The sequence below is a fragment of the Suricata suricatta genome, chromosome 13 (genome assembly GCF_006229205.1).
Source record: "Suricata suricatta isolate VVHF042 chromosome 13, meerkat_22Aug2017_6uvM2_HiC, whole genome shotgun sequence".
Lineage (NCBI taxonomy): Eukaryota > Metazoa > Chordata > Mammalia > Carnivora > Herpestidae > Suricata > Suricata suricatta.
In genome coordinates, this window is record NC_043712.1 from 6,968,124 (window position 1) to 6,986,025 (window position 17,902).

Below are 17,902 nucleotides of genomic sequence, written 5' to 3' on the forward strand. Positions count from 1 at the left end.
TGAGGAGGATGGGGTGGAGAGAGTCAGAGGGCACCTGAGAAGGAGTCAGGCGAGCAAAGAGGGCAGGGGGGACAAAGGCAGACCTGGGACCCCCTCCCAGCTGCACTCTGGCTCCCATCAGCCCCCTTTCCAGCCTTACTTGCCGCACGTTTGCTCATTTATGCTTGCACTCATCTGTGGGGGACAGAGTGGTCAGCATCGGCAGAGTTGTGTGTCAGGGACCCTTGACCTCCTCCAGGGTCTCTGCACTGCCCTGGGTGCCCTGAGCCCCACGCTGTTCCAGCTACAGAAGCTCTGGGGTTCCCTTGAGGGATGGTATAACTGGGGGCTGAATGATGGGGCAGGGAACTGGGGGAGAGACCTGAGCACAAGCAGATCTTAGTGACACTTATTCTCCAAAGGAGGCAGGTGAGTCCCAGCCACACTCCTGCTTGGTGGCTCAGTGGTGAGCCAATCCCAGGGCAAAGGGGTAGGTGGTCCAGGACAAATAGGCTAGGGTAGATGGTAAGTGGCCAGGTCAGGAGGCTGAGAAACCATAGCCCAAGGTGTGCAAATCCAAGCTCTTGTGAGGGAGGATCACTTGGGGCCCAGAATCCTGGATGTGGCAGAGTCTTTCTGAACATGAAGTGGCTCCTGGGGCTCTAGTCACTGCAGCAGGACCTGCATGCCTCTCTCCCCACCTCCCTAATGAGGCAGCATTAGCCCTGGGCAGTCCCCATATGCCCTCCTCCTCTCTCCAGCTAATGATTACCAATGGGTATAAGTAAGATGATAATGTGGTCATCGGTGAGGCCAAGGGATTTTGCGAATCTGATGAAGTTTTCCTTCAGCTCCTGCGTCAGCCTCTTGGTCCTCCCTGTGGCCAAAATGGCTGGTGAATGGCTGACAAAGGCTCCATAATTATTGCTGAATGTATAAATGAGGCCTGAGACTCCTTCTTCATGAGGGGTTCTGTGGAAAGACCTCCCTTCAGCCTCCCGGGGCTTGGAGTCAAGGGGACCTTCGGGGCTGGGTGCCTTGGGCCTCTTCTCCCCTAGGATGGCCAAGAGCCGGGTCCCAGAGAGTTAAGACCCACCATAGAGGTTGACGTTGAAGTATGCCTGGTTGTTGTGATATTTCTTGAAGAACACCATGGCAGACTGGTTGTAGTCTGTGGCCACCACTCGTGCAGTGTAGTCCTGTATTCCAGGGTAACCTGCGTGGGGGACGGTGAGGGGTCACCCCCGCTCTGGCTGGGCAGAGGGAGCTCTTGCTTCCTCCCCAGTCTCCACAGTTTGATCCCTGTGTGGAGAGGCAGAGAGGTCTGTGCCCCCAAAGACACACCTCACCTAGGACTCACGCTCAAGGTTGACCAGTTTGAATTGGCCTGGCTGCCAATTTGGGATGAAGGTTCCGAACCACTGGTCATAGCGCCGGTTCCTGTGGAAGCAAGAGTTGGGTGGGTAAGAGGGGGACAGCCCACCTTGCCAAGCAGGATGCCTGCACCTCACCCCTGAGAGGGGTCTGGTTCTTCCCCACTGAGCCTATCCCTGCTTGTTCTTGCCTACCCTGCCTTGAGACACCTGACCTGCTCAGACTCTTTCTCTAACATCTACTGTCCTTCCTTTTATGGGGCTATTTCCCCTTGGTGGCCTTCATTCTATACTGTCTCCCCGCACCTGAAGCCTTTGTCCCTTATATTTTTTAAGTCATTTTTAAGATTCTCATTAGTTTTTGAGAGAGAAAGAGAGACAGAGACAAAGAGAGACACAGAATGGGTGGGGGAGTGGCAAACAGAGAGGGAGACAAAGAATGCAAAACAGGCTCCAGGCTCTGAGCTGTAAGCACAGAACCTGATGTGCTCAAATTCACGAACTGGGTGATCATTACCTGAGCCAGAGTCAGAGGCTTAACCAGTTGAGCCACCCTGGTGTCCCTGTCCCCTATTCTTATATTGTGGCTTCCCATTGTAACCCCTCCTGGTGGAATCACTACTCAGGCTCCAGTCTTCTGGATGCCAAAGGCTCCCTTAGCTTTTGGGCCAATACCTGCATCCCATATGGTCCCCTGGCACCCAGAGGTGATCTCCCACACCTGCCCTTCTGCTCCTTCCATGACAGATGCTCTAACCCCATCCCCAAATGCCAGAGCCAGAAATGCAGAGGAGCTGGGGAATCCTTGGCTCCTCTCTCTAGGTCCTAATCTGTCTCTGCTCTGGTCATCTCCCACCTATGACTGATCCGTCTCCTGGGTTGCACACCATCATTCTTCTCCCTGCTTTAGCCAGACCCGCCCCACCCCAGTACCTGAGGCCCCTGTCACTGTGGCCTCTCTCCCCCCAGACCTCCCACCAGCTTCTGCTCCAGGCAGCCATGTGATGGGTTACTGTTTCTTGAAGAGGTAGATATCTCTGACTCAGTCTACCAGCCCTGCCATGATGGTCCCAAGCCATCTTGTAAACATGCTGTGATTTTCTTGATTAAATTCGCTCCCTGCCAATCCTAAGACGTACCATTTACCCTGGAACTACAGCGGGGGCTGATGACAGGCAGAGCCAGGAACACCCCCAGGAGACCTACTTCCTCCATGCCTGCAGCACCTCTAGGCAGCCTGACCCTGAACCAGAAGCCCCTGTAACTGGGCTGCAGAAACCCCATGTAGGCTGCGCTGATGTAGCCAGGAGATAGGGCTCATCAGGCTAGGTGGGAGCCCTGAGTGTGTCAGGGACAGGGTGGCCCTTGGCAAGTGGCCAGTTGGCATCCCTGAGCCTCAGTTTCCTCACCATGTAGAGGTCCTGAAGATGTACCCAACTTGCATGTACTGCGGGGATTATGGAAGAGAGTGTGGACCAGGGGAGTTCTGCTCATCTGACCCTCTTGTCAACAAGGTTGGGTGCAGATGAGGGCATGGGTTGTGGCTTCCATCAGGGGACCCAACCGCAGACTGAGCTGAAGCCTGAGCCCATCCTGCCTCTCCTCCCCTCTCCTCACACTCTTCCCAGGGCCTCCCTGCAGCTGCCCCTCCAGGTTCCTTACCAGCTCATTCTGGAAGTCAGGCTGCAGAGGGAGCATCTGCAGAAGCGGGGCTGGGATCAAGTTTGGGGGGGAGTCCCGGGCCTGGATCTGCAGGACCACAAGGATGGTAAAGCTCAGCCACAGGAGACCTAGGACCATGACTTCAGGGTTGAGGAACATGGCACTGCTCTAGATATTGTTTGACAGAGGATTTGAGTGAGGAGGCTTCTGGGGGGATGCTATTTATGGTCTTTGTGGCCAATGGCTCACCTCAGGTTGGAGCGACTTATCCTTTCCCAGACCTGAAATGGTGAGGCAATTGCCAACAACTCGTGCTGAAGATCATGGCAAGCTCTCTGCCATTTTCCCAGGCCAAGGTTATGCAAGATGAGTGGCAGGAAGGTCCAGGAAGCTAGAGGATGTATTCCCCGTATCTCCACATCTCTGGCAAGGACAGTGACTCCCTCCACACTGTCTTCCCCTTGTTGGCACTGTGGGAGGACAAGGGTCTCCGATCTAGATCAACAGTCATCTATGACCTCCAGAAGTCTCTCAGCTGGGGCCCTAGTGCAGGGTAATGTAACTGCAGTGGGGCTCCCTTCTTGCACCTCATGAAAGTAGAGAATGACTCTCACCAACAGAACCTATGCTGCTTTCTGGTTTTCCAAAGGGGCAGGGCACGAAGGCAGCTGAAAGAGGAGGTTCCTGGAATAGAAGGACAGAATGTACCCTGTGCTGCTCATGGATTCCCGATATTAGCCTTGCAAGGGATCCAACCAGGCCCTGGCACAGTGTGAGAACCCTTGCCCTCCCCCCCACCTCCAAAGGCCTACTAGAGAGTGTTCCTGATGAGGAAGTATAAAGCAAGCTGAAGGCAAAGCACAGACTAGTATGTCCCTTCCCCCAGGAAGGATCTGTGTGACATTTCAGGCACTCTTGGCTGTCCAAGAACAAAGGAAAGGAAAATAAACAAATGGTTAACTGATAGAGATCACAGCCCTGTATGACGTGAGTCCCCATCAGTTTACTGATGTCCTAGTAAATGAGGAGAAAAAGGAATCTTATCAATAGCCTACTCTCCAGAAAACCATACTCAGTTTCAGGAGCCCCAACGTCACCCTTCCTCTAAAGTGATATGGGGAACCATGGCAAGAAGCAAATGTCAGATGGCGTGAAATTTCCTTACGACCTGTAGCCCATTGACAACTACTTGAGCCAAATATGGAGTATCACATTTTTCCAGGAATACCCTACTGTCTGAACATTAATTCTTTGCTAGAGGACAAAACAACCTAGAGGACAAAAGCTAGGCCTCCAGTAATGTGTGAGTCTATGCGAGCATATGAAAATCCCTTTAGAAACTTCCTCTTGACTTTATCTTCCCCAACCCAATGGTATATAACCAGTCACTCTTCACAACCGCAGTGCAGCTCTTCCCCCAAGAGTCCTGTCCTCATGCTTTAATAAAATCACCTTTTGTGCACCAAAGAGGTCTCAAAAATTCTTTGAGCTCGAAACCCCACCATTCCAAAGCCCCATCATTCCCACCATGAATCAGTCCTTCCCCCTGTCCATGCCCAACAGGCAGGTTGGAAACAGACCTCAACTGACTTGTAAGGAACGTGGCCCCTCCTGTGGGCCTGGTGGACAGAAAGCCCAAGCTGGACCTGCCAGCCACAAATGAGACAGCTTGACAGAGCAGAACTCTGAGGCTACAATCCCAGCTTTATCCTGGTGGGAGACAGAAGGGGAAATGCATCTGCCCTGTGTCAAAAGGAGTGGGTAGCTGGGCCCCCAAGGAAGGCTCACTACCCTGCTGCTCTGGACTCTGTACTTTGAGTCATAGTGAGTGCAAGGACTCAGCCTCATCCTTGAGAGATTTCTGATAACATCTGCCATTTCTTCCCATAGTCTTGTGATGTGGAGCCCAGGGGCCTAGGCCTTGGCCGTCAGAAATGTTTCCTCTGTGGCTGATCCCAACTTTGTCCAGGAGGAAAGCAGTTTCCTCATAGGGGCTTGGCTTTCCATGGGAGGCAGTGATGGGTCCCAGCCCCTGGGCATTGTTTCCTAGATGTCTCCATGAGGGTCCGAGCTGTCAAATGCCTTATCCAAGGCTGATCTGAGGGCTCACTGACCTCAGATGAGACTCCTGGAGACTTCATTGACTCTTCCACCTGCCCCAGGAACAAACTCCCCTAGCCTGGGCTTTGGATGGTAGGCCCTAAGAGAAGGTTTTCTGGGTGAAGAGGGAGCATAAAGCATAGGGAGTATGTAAGCCAGAATCCCTCCACCCCAGGTGGGATATATATGACATTCCTCTGGCTGCCCAAGAACAAAAGAAAGGAAAGAAAACAAATGGTTAACTGATAGACATCTCAGTCATGCAGGACATGAGTCTCCATCAGTTTACAAATATCTTAGTAAATTAGAAGAAAAATGTTCTCTTATCAATAGTCTCATCTCCAGAAGCTTATAGACTCAGTTTCCTAGAGTCCCTATTGACACTCTCCCCTCCATGGTGATGTGGGGAAGTAAGGCAAGAAAAATTGGCAGGTAAAATTAAATTAAATTCCCTGATACCCTGCAGCCCAGTGAAAATACTTGAGGCCAACACAGAGTACAACATTTCTCCAGAAACCCCTACCGTTCCTAATGTTAATGCCTTACTAGAGGTAAAAGAACCTTAGCTTGACAATAGCAAGGCCTCAAGTAGATTAGGAGTCCTCTTTAACATGTCAAAGTCTTTCTGGAGGCCTCCCTCCCTTTTGACTTTTTTTTGCACCAAAGACACCTTCAAAAATTGTTTCTTCACCGTTGGCTGTGGAACCTCCTCCAACTCCACTCTTAAACCTCATCATTTGGTGCACAATGTGGGGGTGTGAGTCTTTTCATCTGGACTCTGAACTTTGGTGCAAACTTGGTGAGTACTTTCTCTTTTCTTCCTTTATTCTTATTTCAGGGGCTTTTCAAGGAGTATGGTCTTATCGGAACACTTTCCTATCCATTGCTCAGTCTGTGCTCCTCTTGTCCGGGGCTGCTCTACAGGGAGGAGAAAGCCTGCCCTTTGGCTGGAATCAAGTCCCCAGGGTGGAATGGTAAAAGGGCCCAGAAGCTTGATGCCCTCTCTTTATTCCTGTCTTTATACATAGTTGTCTGTCTTGGGCTTGGGCAAACCCAAGAGACTAGCATGGCTGCCAATCTTAAGACTGCCGTGTGAGGTTTTCTTCTAATTGTCTAACATGATCACTTCCACATCTCTAGTCTAGCTGCTTCTGGTTGTGGGACCTCCCCTGGGAGACAGTGAAACCAGTACCTGATTGAATATAAACCCAGTGAAGACCATTTCCTAGGAAGTTGGCTGTGAAGACTGTATGTGTTGGAATGTCACTTAGATTGAGAAGAAAAGCTATTAAGAAACAAGACAAAAGGGGCCAACCAGATTTCGGAGACTGGATACTCCTCTTGCATGCTTTTGGCTTCTGTAATCTTGCTTACCTCCTGCCTCCTGGAGTAGCACCACTGGCAAATGCCCCCTTCCCTTTTGCTTTTGTGTTTCAACTCCCTACCATCCCAATCATAAAAGAAAGCTGATACCAAAGTTTGGGGCTCAGCCTTTGGAGGTGACTCTACTGGGCCAGCACTGGTGCAAAATAAACAGTCTTTTCTGGTTCCCTGAGTGACTGTCACTTATCTCTTCCTGGGCACCGAGCATTTGCTGTAATATTTTGGTGCATTGGCCAGAAAGCCGATAGCCATGTTGGCCCTTTGAGCCACTGTTGTTTGAGGTCAGTGGATACGCCACTTATCATGGGCCTCTGCAATGGAAATAAAGGCATGCCACTGGTGATTCCTCTGGACCCTGACCCTCGCTGGGCCTGACAATAGTTGACCCCTGCTGCTCCCGATAGACTATTGGTGGAATCAGAAAAATTTGCCAGTGCAGGACCTTGGATCAATTAAGTGTCCCTGGGGACCCAGGACTAAATTCAGGCCTGCCCTAGAGGCAGAAGGGGAGCTTGATTACCTCTTGGGCAACACAGTCCACACACAGGACAGGGAAATCCTGGGTGGAAGTCTGCAGTCTCTCTGAATGTGTGTGTGTGTCCCTGTTCCATAGTTTCAGCTATGGAGCCTAAGTGGTTCCTACCCTGTGATTCTCATATGTCCCAAGGCAGAATCAGGTCCACAGAGGCCTGATCCAAGTCAGGGGTTTATACTAAGAGTTGTGTAAATCCCCACAAGGGGAGCAGCCAGGCAGACAAAACAACCTCTTCCCTCATGTTTGTCCTGCAACACCATACATTGGGAAGGACCCCATCTAGGATATCAGAAGGAGAGGAGTTCTTCAAAATCAACTGTTAGAGCCACTGTCTCTGGCCAGTCTACCCCAGAATGGGGACTTTAAGAAATATTCCCATGCAGAGCAACTGCCAAAACTCTCTTCATTTTGGGAAAATTCCCTGTCTTCTCTGGCCTGACATGGATGGCATATTTCCACTTGTTGGTGGAAGGGAACATGTCCCAGCAGACAAGATTTCAAACCAGAAACCCTCTTTCTCTACCTCCTGGTGGTATCTTGCCTTTTCTGCCTTCCTTCCCCAGCCCTCCAGTTTCCACACCACCTGGGGTGCAGCCTGCATAAGTGGCCTCAATGCCTGAGGCACCATCAGCTTCTCTTCCCACCCTAGATGTGGAGGAGGGAAGGGCACCCACTTCAGATTTCCCTACTGGTGCCCCAGGTAAAAATAGACAATGGGGAACAAATTGATTAACTTTTAAATGGACACAGATGGAGCATATTTGGTATTTAAATGAATTTAAGTTTGTTGGTTTAAAATAGACATGTCTTCTCTTTTCCTCCCCGGCTGCTTGAAGCTCCACCGCCATCATCAACGACACCGTAACTATCCGGACCAGGAAGTTCATGACCAACCGACGACTTCAGCGGAAACAGATGGTCATTGATGTCCTTCACCCTGGAAAGGCAACAGTACCTACGACAGAAATTCAGGAAAAACTAGCCAAAATGTACAAGACCACACCAGACGCCATCTTTGTATTTGGATTCAGAACCCATTTCAGAGGTGGCAAGACAACTGGCTTTGGCATGATTTATGATTCCTTGGATTATGCGAAGAAAAACGAACCCAAACATAGACTTGCAAGACATGGCCTGTATGAGAAGGAAAAGACATCCAGAAAACAGCGAGAGGAACGCAAGCACAGAATGAGGAAAGTCAGGGGAACCGCAAAAGCCAATGTTGGTGCTGGCAAAAAGTGAGCTGGAGATTGGACAACAGAAGGAGCAAAAATTCTGCTGTGGCTCTCTGGTGATTGTGCAGATTTTTCACGAGAGGATTAATAAACTAAGAACTTAAAAAAATAAAATAAAATAGACATGTCTTTGGAATTATCAGCATTAAATAATAAAACTTTTCTACCTAAGGTTTTCTAAAGGTCAAATTGTCTCTGTTGCAATTTGTCAGCAAAAAGGTGACTTAAAATGCTGGTTAATTAAGTCTGCCTCAAAGTTTTCATGGGTAATTGTTAAGATAGCTTTCAAAGTCTTTGGTAACCTCCAACAAACGTTAAAGCTTTGCTTGCATGATAAATTGAGATTGAATTCATTGGATACATAATGAGAAAAGTAGCTAAAACACTAATTACTATATGTAGGTTTGTGCTTCTGACTTGTTGCAGAGAACTAAAGATATTTGAATCTGTGGCAAAACATGCTTTATGCTTAATGGATTCATATGTTTGCCGTCTGAAAAAATTCTGATGTAACATAGAGTTCACAATTGGCTAGTGCTTAGTTTGCACTGGAGACTAAGGTTTCTAAGAGTTAAAATTCTGCTAAATGTAGTTAAACTTATAAAAGTAAGAAAAGCAGCTCTGTATGTAGAAAAGTTGAAGATATGAAAGAAAGTTATAAGAAATGGAAATCAGTTTTTGTTGAAAGTAAAAGAGAGTAATTTTGTCCTAAATGATACTGGTTATTTGGAGAGAAATGACTTGGGACAAAAATCTAAATGCAAAGAAAATTTGTAGAAAGATTGTGAAGGGAAACCTTTAAAACAAAATTTTATGTGTGGTCAGGATAGAATAAGATTAAAATAAATGGATTTTAAAAGTACACTGAGTTAAGATTAAAATTCCTCCTCCTTTGATCCAAAGGCTGTGAAAATAATGGCAATACGCTTGGTGCCAGCCTCCAAAATCCTCCACATTCGTGTTCCTGTGAGAAGAGGAATGAATGCCTATGGCATACGGGGGATGGATGATATATGAAAGGCTTTTACTAAGACACATGGGGGCCATTTTACTTAACGTAGCCCATTGTATGCCAAAAATGGATATCCAAATGGCTGAAACATATTTATGTAGGCACTGTTGAAAAAAGGAGAGGAATGGACCTTGACTTTGGCCCTTTAACCCCCTCCCTCAACGGCCACTGATCAATGTATAAGTTACTGTTGGGCCAAAATAAATTTAGTGCATCCGATGACAACCAGGAAAGTCTTGCTTGATCACACTCCATGCTCCCAAGGTCCTGAAGGCAAGAAACGGAGACATAAGAGAAAACAGGAAAGACCAGGTCAGCTCTCAGAGGTAGGGTCAAGCCTGGTTAAGAGTGACTACTCCCAGCACCTTGCAAGACTGACAGGGCTTTTTTTTTTTTTAATGTTTTATTTATTTTTGATACAGAGAGAGACAGAGCATGAGAGGGGGAGGGGGCAGAGAGAGAAGGAGACACAGAACCGGAAGCAGGCTCCAGGCTCTGAGCTAGCAGTCAGCATAGAGCCTGACACGGGGATCGAACCCACGAACATGAGATCTGACCTGAGCCGAAGTCGGAGGCTTAACTGACTGAGCCACCCAGGTGCCCCAAGGGCTTTTGGCTGCCAGTTGCATAGCCAACCAAAACACAGGGCCAGGAGACGAGGTTTCTCCTGGCCAGCTATAGGAAATTGAGATAAGGGACACCTTTCTTCCTTTTTCCTATAGATGGATAATTCCCCAACCAAGGCCATTACTCTTTGGAATGCATTAGGATTCATTTTCTTTTGCACAAAGGCTTGGCCCTAATACAAATTGGAAGAGGGAACCTGGTCGCCAGAGGGAAATATCAATGGCAATACTATCCTACAATTGGACTTGTTTTGCAAATGTGAAAGGAAATGGGGAGAATTCCCCTATGTTCATTGTTTTTGGGCCTTAAGGGAAAAAATTGAGATATATGTAAGCAATGTAAGGTGGATCCTGATTTAATGGCAATCCTTTCTAAAGCCCAGCAATCAGGAGGGGAAACAATTAAGGTTTGCTGCATCCAAAGCAGACCTAGAGAAGGAGGAAGGGAAATCTTTCACCTGAACCTCCTCCTCCTCGGGTTCTCAATCTATATATTAAAAAACTACAGTTCTGCTCCCTGCTACCCACCTTATCCAGGCCCTCCCCGTAATGTAACAGGCATATTTCCTTTACAAGAGGCTAGAATGCCGGCAGAAAAAAACCTCTTTACATTACAAGGTTTAAGACAGATAAAAGGAGATCTAGGTAAATTTCTGATCAGATAAGTGCAGAGGCTTTTGAGAATATTATGTATGTTTTTGAGTTGACTTTATTACAGCAAATACTTGGCATCCAGGAAAAGAAAAGCGACATACACTCGGGGAAACAGAAAAGACTGTTTATTTCACACCAGTGCCAGCCAATCGGAGTCACCTCCAAAGGCTGAGCTCCAAACCTTGGCATTGGTCTTCTTTTATGGTTGGTGCGGTAGTGGGTTGAGAGACAAAACCAAAAGAGGAAAAGGCCCTTATCAGTGGTGCTATGCAGGCAGCTGGTGGAGGCAGGAGTCAAGCAAGGTTACAGAAGCCAAAAGCCAAAAGCAAGTAAGGGAAGTGTCCAGACTTGGACATCTGGCTGAACCCTTTTATCTTGTTTTTACTAGATTTTCTTCTCATTACCGCCTCTTGATTCTTATGCTGCTGTAGCAGACTTAGAGAAAATCAGTTTGTGGGGGCCAGAGAACCTTTTGCTGCCATGGGAGGAGGGGCAAAGACCGTTCTGGCTTCTTCCTGCTGGACAGGGATGTTGAAAGGACGGGCAAAGTAGCAGGCTCTTCGTCATCCAAAGGAGAGTAGTGACAGCTAGAATAGTCCAACTGGAGCATCATCTGGAGTTTTATAGCTTCTAGACAAGAGGAAACAAACCTGGTTAGCCTATTAAGAATACAAGGTCTATGAAAAGCATTAGGAGAGTGTAAGATTGAATAGGTGGAGGCAGAGACAAGAGGAAATAGAGAGACCAAGTTATGGAGCCAAGAAAGCCTTTATTGGGGTCTGAGGCCCCCGGGTGAGGTTCCATGACTTGAGTAGGGGTTGAGGCAGGGAAGTCATGCCCGGTATGGGAGGGCGAGATGTTTTAGGGGTGAAAGCATTCCGGATTTGGTCTGGGAGAGCAGATTACCAAGTAAGGGCATTTTTGGACCATGGTGGGGTGGGATTGGTTGCCTCCTTTGTCAGGGTGAGGAGCAGCTGGAGCTTAATGATCGACTGTTTTCAAACGGCACTGGGACATTCCAGGTCTGCGGGTGGGGGTGGTCGGTTCATGGAGCTCTCCCCCATCCACAGCAAAATGGCCACTCGGTCGCCATCTTAAGGTAACTCTTACAGAGAGGACCAGCTAAAGGGAGGAGCCAGAATTCCCAATTCCATATGTTGCTCCAAGGATTCCATGAATCTTCTAGCTCCTGTCTTTGTTTGTCGATTTGGGTCCAGCTCCCTGAACTGCTGGACCTTATCTCAGACTATCCCTGATTGGTTGACATAGAAATAGATTTCTTTATTTCGGAAGAGACATAGTCCTTCCTTGTCTGCAGTTAGCAAGTCCAGCCCTACAGCAAAGAGTATAGCAACAAGTATGGAAAGAGAAATAGGGGATGACAATGAAATCTGAGAGAGAACAATTTGTTATAGTTCATTTGAGTTGCTTGGTGATTTTCCTCAACCTTCTGGTTACAGAGAGTTCTCAGGTGTTAGCTACAAGCCACCGATTGTCCCCTATCTTCTTAGGGGTGGTCTATAGAGGATTATTCTCCTTAGCAGTGACTTTCCATTTCAAGTGGTTGTCGGGTGACAGGAGGGCTGCCTTTACTCGAGAATGGTTGATCAGGGCAGTTAGTCTTTCAACCTTGAGGGCTCTGGGCATGGTTAGCACAACTAAATAAGGTCCTATCCAGGGAGTTTTAAGTGGTTCCTTTTTCCAATCTTTTACCCAAACCTGATCCCCAGGTTTTTGGGGGTATATAGTTATTCTGAGGAAAATAGGTATCCTGTCTGTCACCCATCTATGTGTCTCAAATACAGTTTTCCTTAGTCCTTGGAGTTGTTTTTGTATTTCTAAATGCCCCACCTCTGTCAGGTCCCCCTTGAATTTGACTAGTTGGGGGGGGCGGTCTTCCATATAGGATCTCAAATGAGGAGAATCCTATTTTTGTCCAGGATACACTGCGTATTTGGAGAAGATCTAGTTGTATCTGGCCAGAACAAGTTAGTTTCCTGACATAGTTTTGCCATGGCTGATTTAAGGGTCTGGTGCCGGAGGCCCACTCTGGCTGGTCCAGGGCTCCCTGAAAGGGTAGCGGCGGACGAAAGCAATGAAGAGACACCCACGCAGCGCAGTTTCTTAATTGGTCCAGCCTGACATTCTTTTCCTCTATATTTCTTCTTTCTATCTCCTGTATCTCCTCTATCTCCTGTCTCGCCAGGTCTTGGGCCTTTCTTTATAGACGTATGACACCAAAAGGTGGAATTTTTACAAATAATTCTCGGTGATAAAGATCCTTTGAAAAGGGTGCAGAAACAGGTTTTACGGAGGCATTTTTTGCAGAACTACTCTAGGATATTCTACATCATAGGATAACAGGATGTTCTCAGTGAAAAGCAGATAACATACACATTTGTTTGAACCGCTAGAAAATCTTACCACTAAGAAGATAGCAGGATGTTTTCAGTGAGAAGCAGATGGCAAACACATTTGTTTATAACAATAACGCTAAGATTCAGGCAAAAACAAGGCTAGGAGGCATTCGGTCTGGCTCACAAGAGGAAGAATGTATTTGCATTGGTTAGTAAATAAACCTTTTGTCAACCTTGTTCTTTGATGTTGAGGGTGTAAGCGTCATAGGCGCCCTAGACAAGCCGGCCTTTGCATATGAGTTTAAGTTGTAACTACTCTTACCCATCCTCACCTTGGGCACCAAATTAGCATATGTATGCGCAGTAACTTGTGCCTGGCTCTTGTTTGTTTCTATTTCCTAAGTTAGGCTTTCTATCTCCAGGCCAGGGTAAACATTATCTTTGTGTTCTTTAACCCCCTTAATTTCCATGTCTTAAGTTTGTGGAGCTCAATAGAAGAGCCTTTTGACAAACATCTGAAGTGCCTTGTTTAAATTCCTCTAATAGAGGTGGGAATATGCCTCTTCCCTTGAGGTATCTAGAGAATATCGGTCTGACTTGGAACATTGTGAGGCCTAATCAATAGCAACAGGCTTAATTTTACATGAGCAATCGTTTACAGAAGGAGATGCCAGCTTCTGCCGTGGCAGGAGCTTTGCTACGTCTACCATTTCCTTACTGTGACCGTGTCATCCAGCAAGGCCTGTGCGGCTCCCAGCAATCTGGTTCATACTTTCCACTTTCCCTGAACTCTGGGGCCAGTAGACTGCATCTAAGTTCCCCTGGATACCTAGGGCTTTGGATACTTGTTGCACCACCTCGGCCACAAAAGCCGGGCCATTGTCTGATCCTATGGTTAATGGCATTCCATGTCTGAGAATGATATCTCTTAGCAAGGCCTTGGTTACTTCTCTTGCCTTTTTGGTGTGTGTGGGGGATAGGCTTCAACTCAGCTTGAAAAAGTGTAGATGAATAACAAAAGATATTTGTATACTCTCCTGGGTCTTATTTCGGTAACGTCTACCTCTAAATCTTCTAACGGTACCTGACCACAGCGTTGGATTCCCATAGGCCCAGTGGGGCTCTGTTTGATGTCATTTTGAGCACAGAGGAGGCAGCATTGAGAGACTGAGGCACAGAGAGACAGGAGTTGAGTAATTACATAGTAATGGGGTAATATGGCTTCAAGGGCCGTTTTTCCTAGATGGGTTAACTCATGCTGTTGGAGAAACACCTGGTGGACTCGCTGCGCCAGTGTGTAGACTCTTTGGTCTGGAAGTACCCACAATCCTTCTTTTGTCTGGCCTCCTTTTTCCCGTTGTGCCCATTTTGTTTCTTGGATTGTGTACTTTGGGGACGTTGGCAGTTCCAGGGCCAGCATGATTTTTGAGGGTGTTGTTTGTTTTCCTGCTACGTATTTAGCTGTGGCGTCAGCTTGTCGATTACCTTCTGACACTGAGTCCTTTCCTCTTTGGTGTCCCTTGCAGTGGATGCCTGCTACCTCTCTCAATTCCCAGATTGCCCTAAATAGTTTTACGATTTCTTCCCGAGCTTTTATTTCTCTTTCTCCTGTGATCAAAAGTCCTCTCTCCTTGTACATGTAGAGTGGCAAAGGCATAGTGCAAATCAGTGTATATGTTGGCCCATTTGTTTTTACTGAGTTCTAGTGTTCGTATTAGGGCCCGCAGTTCTGCTCTTGGGGCTGACCATCCTTGCGGAAGGGCTTTTGGTTCTATGACCTCAAAATCAGAGACTACTGCCTAACCAGCATATCTTTTGTCTTTGTTCATGAAGCTGGTTCCATCGGTGTACAGGATGAAGTCAGGATTTTGTAAGGGCCTGTCTGATAGGTCGGGTTGGCTAGAATAGACTTTATCAAGGATTTCTAGATAATCATGCTCTGGGTGCCCTGCTGCTGCGGGCAAGAAAGTGGCAGGGTTTAGAGTTTGTACAGCTTCTGATCTTATTTGTGGGTTCTCACATAGCCGTCCCTGATTTTGTATCATCTGAGCGTGCATTAATCAGTTGCCCTCTGGCATCCATCAAGGTAGTAACAGAATGCGGAATCTTAATGTTTAGGTTTTGCCCCAATGTGAGTTTTCTTCCTTGATTAAAAGTGTCATGACTGCTAGTGCCCTCAGACAAGGTGGCCATCCTGCCGCAACTGAATCAATCTGCTTTGAAATGTATGCCACTGGTCTTTGCCAAGGTCCAAATTCCTGGGTGAGAACCCCCAGGGCCACCCCATTCTTCTCATGTACAAATAGACTGAAATCTTGTAATGCATCTGGGAGTCCCAAGGCTGTTGCCTCGTGAGTTTTGTTTTTATAGTTTCGAATGCCTTTTCTTGATTAGGGCTCCAGAAAAGGGATGCTCTTTCTTCCCCCTTTAGCGCCTTGTATAGAGGTCTGGCCTGCAGGGAGCCACACCGGCCTTGCTGGATGACACGGTCACAGTAAGGAAATGGCAGACGTGCACAGCTCCTGCCATGAGAGGCGGAAACTGGCATCTCCTTCTGCTACTACTGCTCATGTGAAATTAAGCCTGTTTATTGTTGATTAGGCCTCACAATGTTCCAAGTCAGACCCATATTCCCCACACAGATACCTCATGGGAAGAAGCATATTCCCACCTCTATAAGAGGAATTTAAACAAAGCACTGCAGATGTTTTGTCGAAAGGCTCTTCTAATGAGCCTCACAAATTTAAGGCATAGAAAATGAATGGGGTTAAAGAACACAAGATTTACTATTAACTCTGGCCCAGAGAAAAGGAGCCTAACTTAGGAAATAGAAACAAACAAGAGCCAGGCATAGGTTACTGTGCATACATATGCTAATTGGCACCCATTATGAGGATGGGTAAGAGTGGGTACAACTTAAACTCATATGCAAAGGCCGGCTTGTCTAGGGCGCCTATGGCGCTTACACCTTCAACATCAAAGAACAAGGTTGACAAAAGGTTTATTTACTAACCAATGCAAATACATTCTTCCTCCTGTGAGCCAGACTGAATGCCTCCTAGCCTTGTTTTTGCCTGAATCTTAGCAGTTATTGTTATAAACAAATGGATTTGCTATCTGCTTCTCACTGAAAACATTCTGCTATCTTCTTAGTGGTAAGATTTTCTAGCGGTTCAAACAAATGTGTATGTTATCTGCTTTTCTCTGAGAATATCCTGTTATCCTATGATGTGTAAGTTACCTCATTGTAATTAGAGTAGTTCTGCAAAAATGCCTCCGTAAAACCTGTTTCTGCACCATTTTCAAAGCCTCTTTTCACTGAGAATTATTGTAAAAATTCCACTTTTTGATGTCATGTTAACACTTAAATCTAGAAATAAAAACACAAAACCTGGCAAGATAGAGACGCCAGGCTGGTGACCAAGAAAGAAAGTAATACCAGGGCTCTCTCGCCTCCAATTTTCCGCCAACGCCGTCACCTCCTTCAGGGGACCCTGGACCAGCCAGAGCTGGACTCCAGTACTGGCCAACTCCGAGAATCCTGGGATTCATGTTTACCAGACTCCTACTGCTCCCAGGATCTGTCGGATCTGACGGTGGGCAGTGGGAACCTGAATGGAACAGACTCCCTGTTTCCTTTAGTTCCCAGCATCCGTTTGCCTCGGGTGATTTTAAAGCCCAAATATTTAACGTCCTCTTGGCAAATCTGTGCCTTTTTCTTTGATGCCCGGTATCCTGCCTCTGCTAGTAGCCTGAGTAGGGCCCTGGTGCCCTCCCAGCACTAGGTCCACGTGGGACTGGCTAGCAGAATATTGTCCGTATATTGGAGGAAGATGCATCCTAGGTCCCATCCCAGAAACCTGGCTAAATCAGGTGCCAGCGCCCCCCGAATAAGGTTGGTGAATTTTTTAATCCTTACAGCAATCTAGTCCAAGTGAACTGTTCCTTTGCCCCTGTGTTAGGGTTTTCCCATTCAAAAGCAAATAGAGGTTAGGTATTAAGCACTAGCTGAAGGCAGAAGAAGACATCTTTTAAATCTAGGCATGTGACCCATCCTGCTTCTGAGAGTAGGAGTCCTAGTAGAGTGTACGTGTTAGACAATACCAAATGCAGCACGATGACTGCTTCATTAATGGCTCTTAGATCCTGCACATGGAGGTAATCATTTGTCCCCGGCCTTTTCACGGGCAGCAGAGGAGTATTCCATGGGGACTGGCACTGTTTTAGAAATTCCCATTTGAGTAGCCTGTTCATGTGTGTCTGAATCTCCAGGCATGCCTTCCATGGACCATAGATTGGCATATTTTGACAGGTTGGTTGGGATCCAGGCTTTAGGTCAATTAATATCGGGGGGGAGGGGCTGTGTTTGCCAGACCAGTGATGTTTCCTTCTGCCCAAACTGAAAGGAATTTAGCTTCTAGCTCCAGGGCCACAGTTGGCTTACAGGGAGGGGAAATATATAATCTCCATTTCTCTTCCCATGGAATTGTCAGAGACAAAATCATGAGTTGAGCCCTTTTGTTTAGGCACAACTGCCTCTGTCCATCTGAGGAGAAGGCTATTTCTGTGCTCAACTTGGCTAGGGGGTCTTTACCTAACAGTGAGACTAGGCAGTTGGGTAGATAAAGGAATTCATGAACTACTTGGTGACCCTTCCCAGCTGTCACTGTCAGGGACCACAAAATGGCCTTTGGGTTCACACCCCTATGACTCCTATGATGGTGACTTCTTGACCTGATAGAGGTGTCACCTTGTGTGTCACCAAAGAGGTTTGGCCCCAAGGTCAACAGTGTTGACCATGATGTCTATTGTTTGGCCCACCTTCATTTTAAATGTGGACTCATGGGGGCCTGGTTGGATAGAACCTGGTCTTTCCTAATCAGAGTTCACTACTGCCAGTCCAATCAGGTCAGCCTCAGGTGGCTATGGTTGGTAGCAGCTGGGTGGGGCAGAGGTTTTTGGCATTTGGGGCATTCATTTTTCCAG

The 17,902-nt window shown here is 47.2% G+C and overlaps 1 protein-coding gene and 1 pseudogene across 1 annotated transcript; one reads left to right on the plus strand and one right to left on the minus strand.

Annotated features, from left to right (window-relative positions):
- Positions 1–740: 740 nt before the first annotated feature.
- Positions 741–3,173, minus strand: LOC115276957 (neutrophil gelatinase-associated lipocalin-like). Its single transcript, XM_029921073.1, has 5 exons — positions 3,015–3,173; positions 2,762–2,799; positions 1,340–1,419; positions 1,076–1,195; positions 741–856 (listed from the first exon to the last, which is right to left on the minus strand). The coding sequence occupies exons 1-5, from the start codon at positions 3,171–3,173 to the stop codon at positions 741–743; spliced, it is 513 nt and encodes a 170-aa protein (XP_029776933.1).
- A 4,710-nt stretch (positions 3,174–7,883) lies between these two features.
- LOC115276317 lies at positions 7,884–8,304 on the plus strand (annotated as a pseudogene).
- Positions 8,305–17,902: the final 9,598 nt, after the last annotated feature.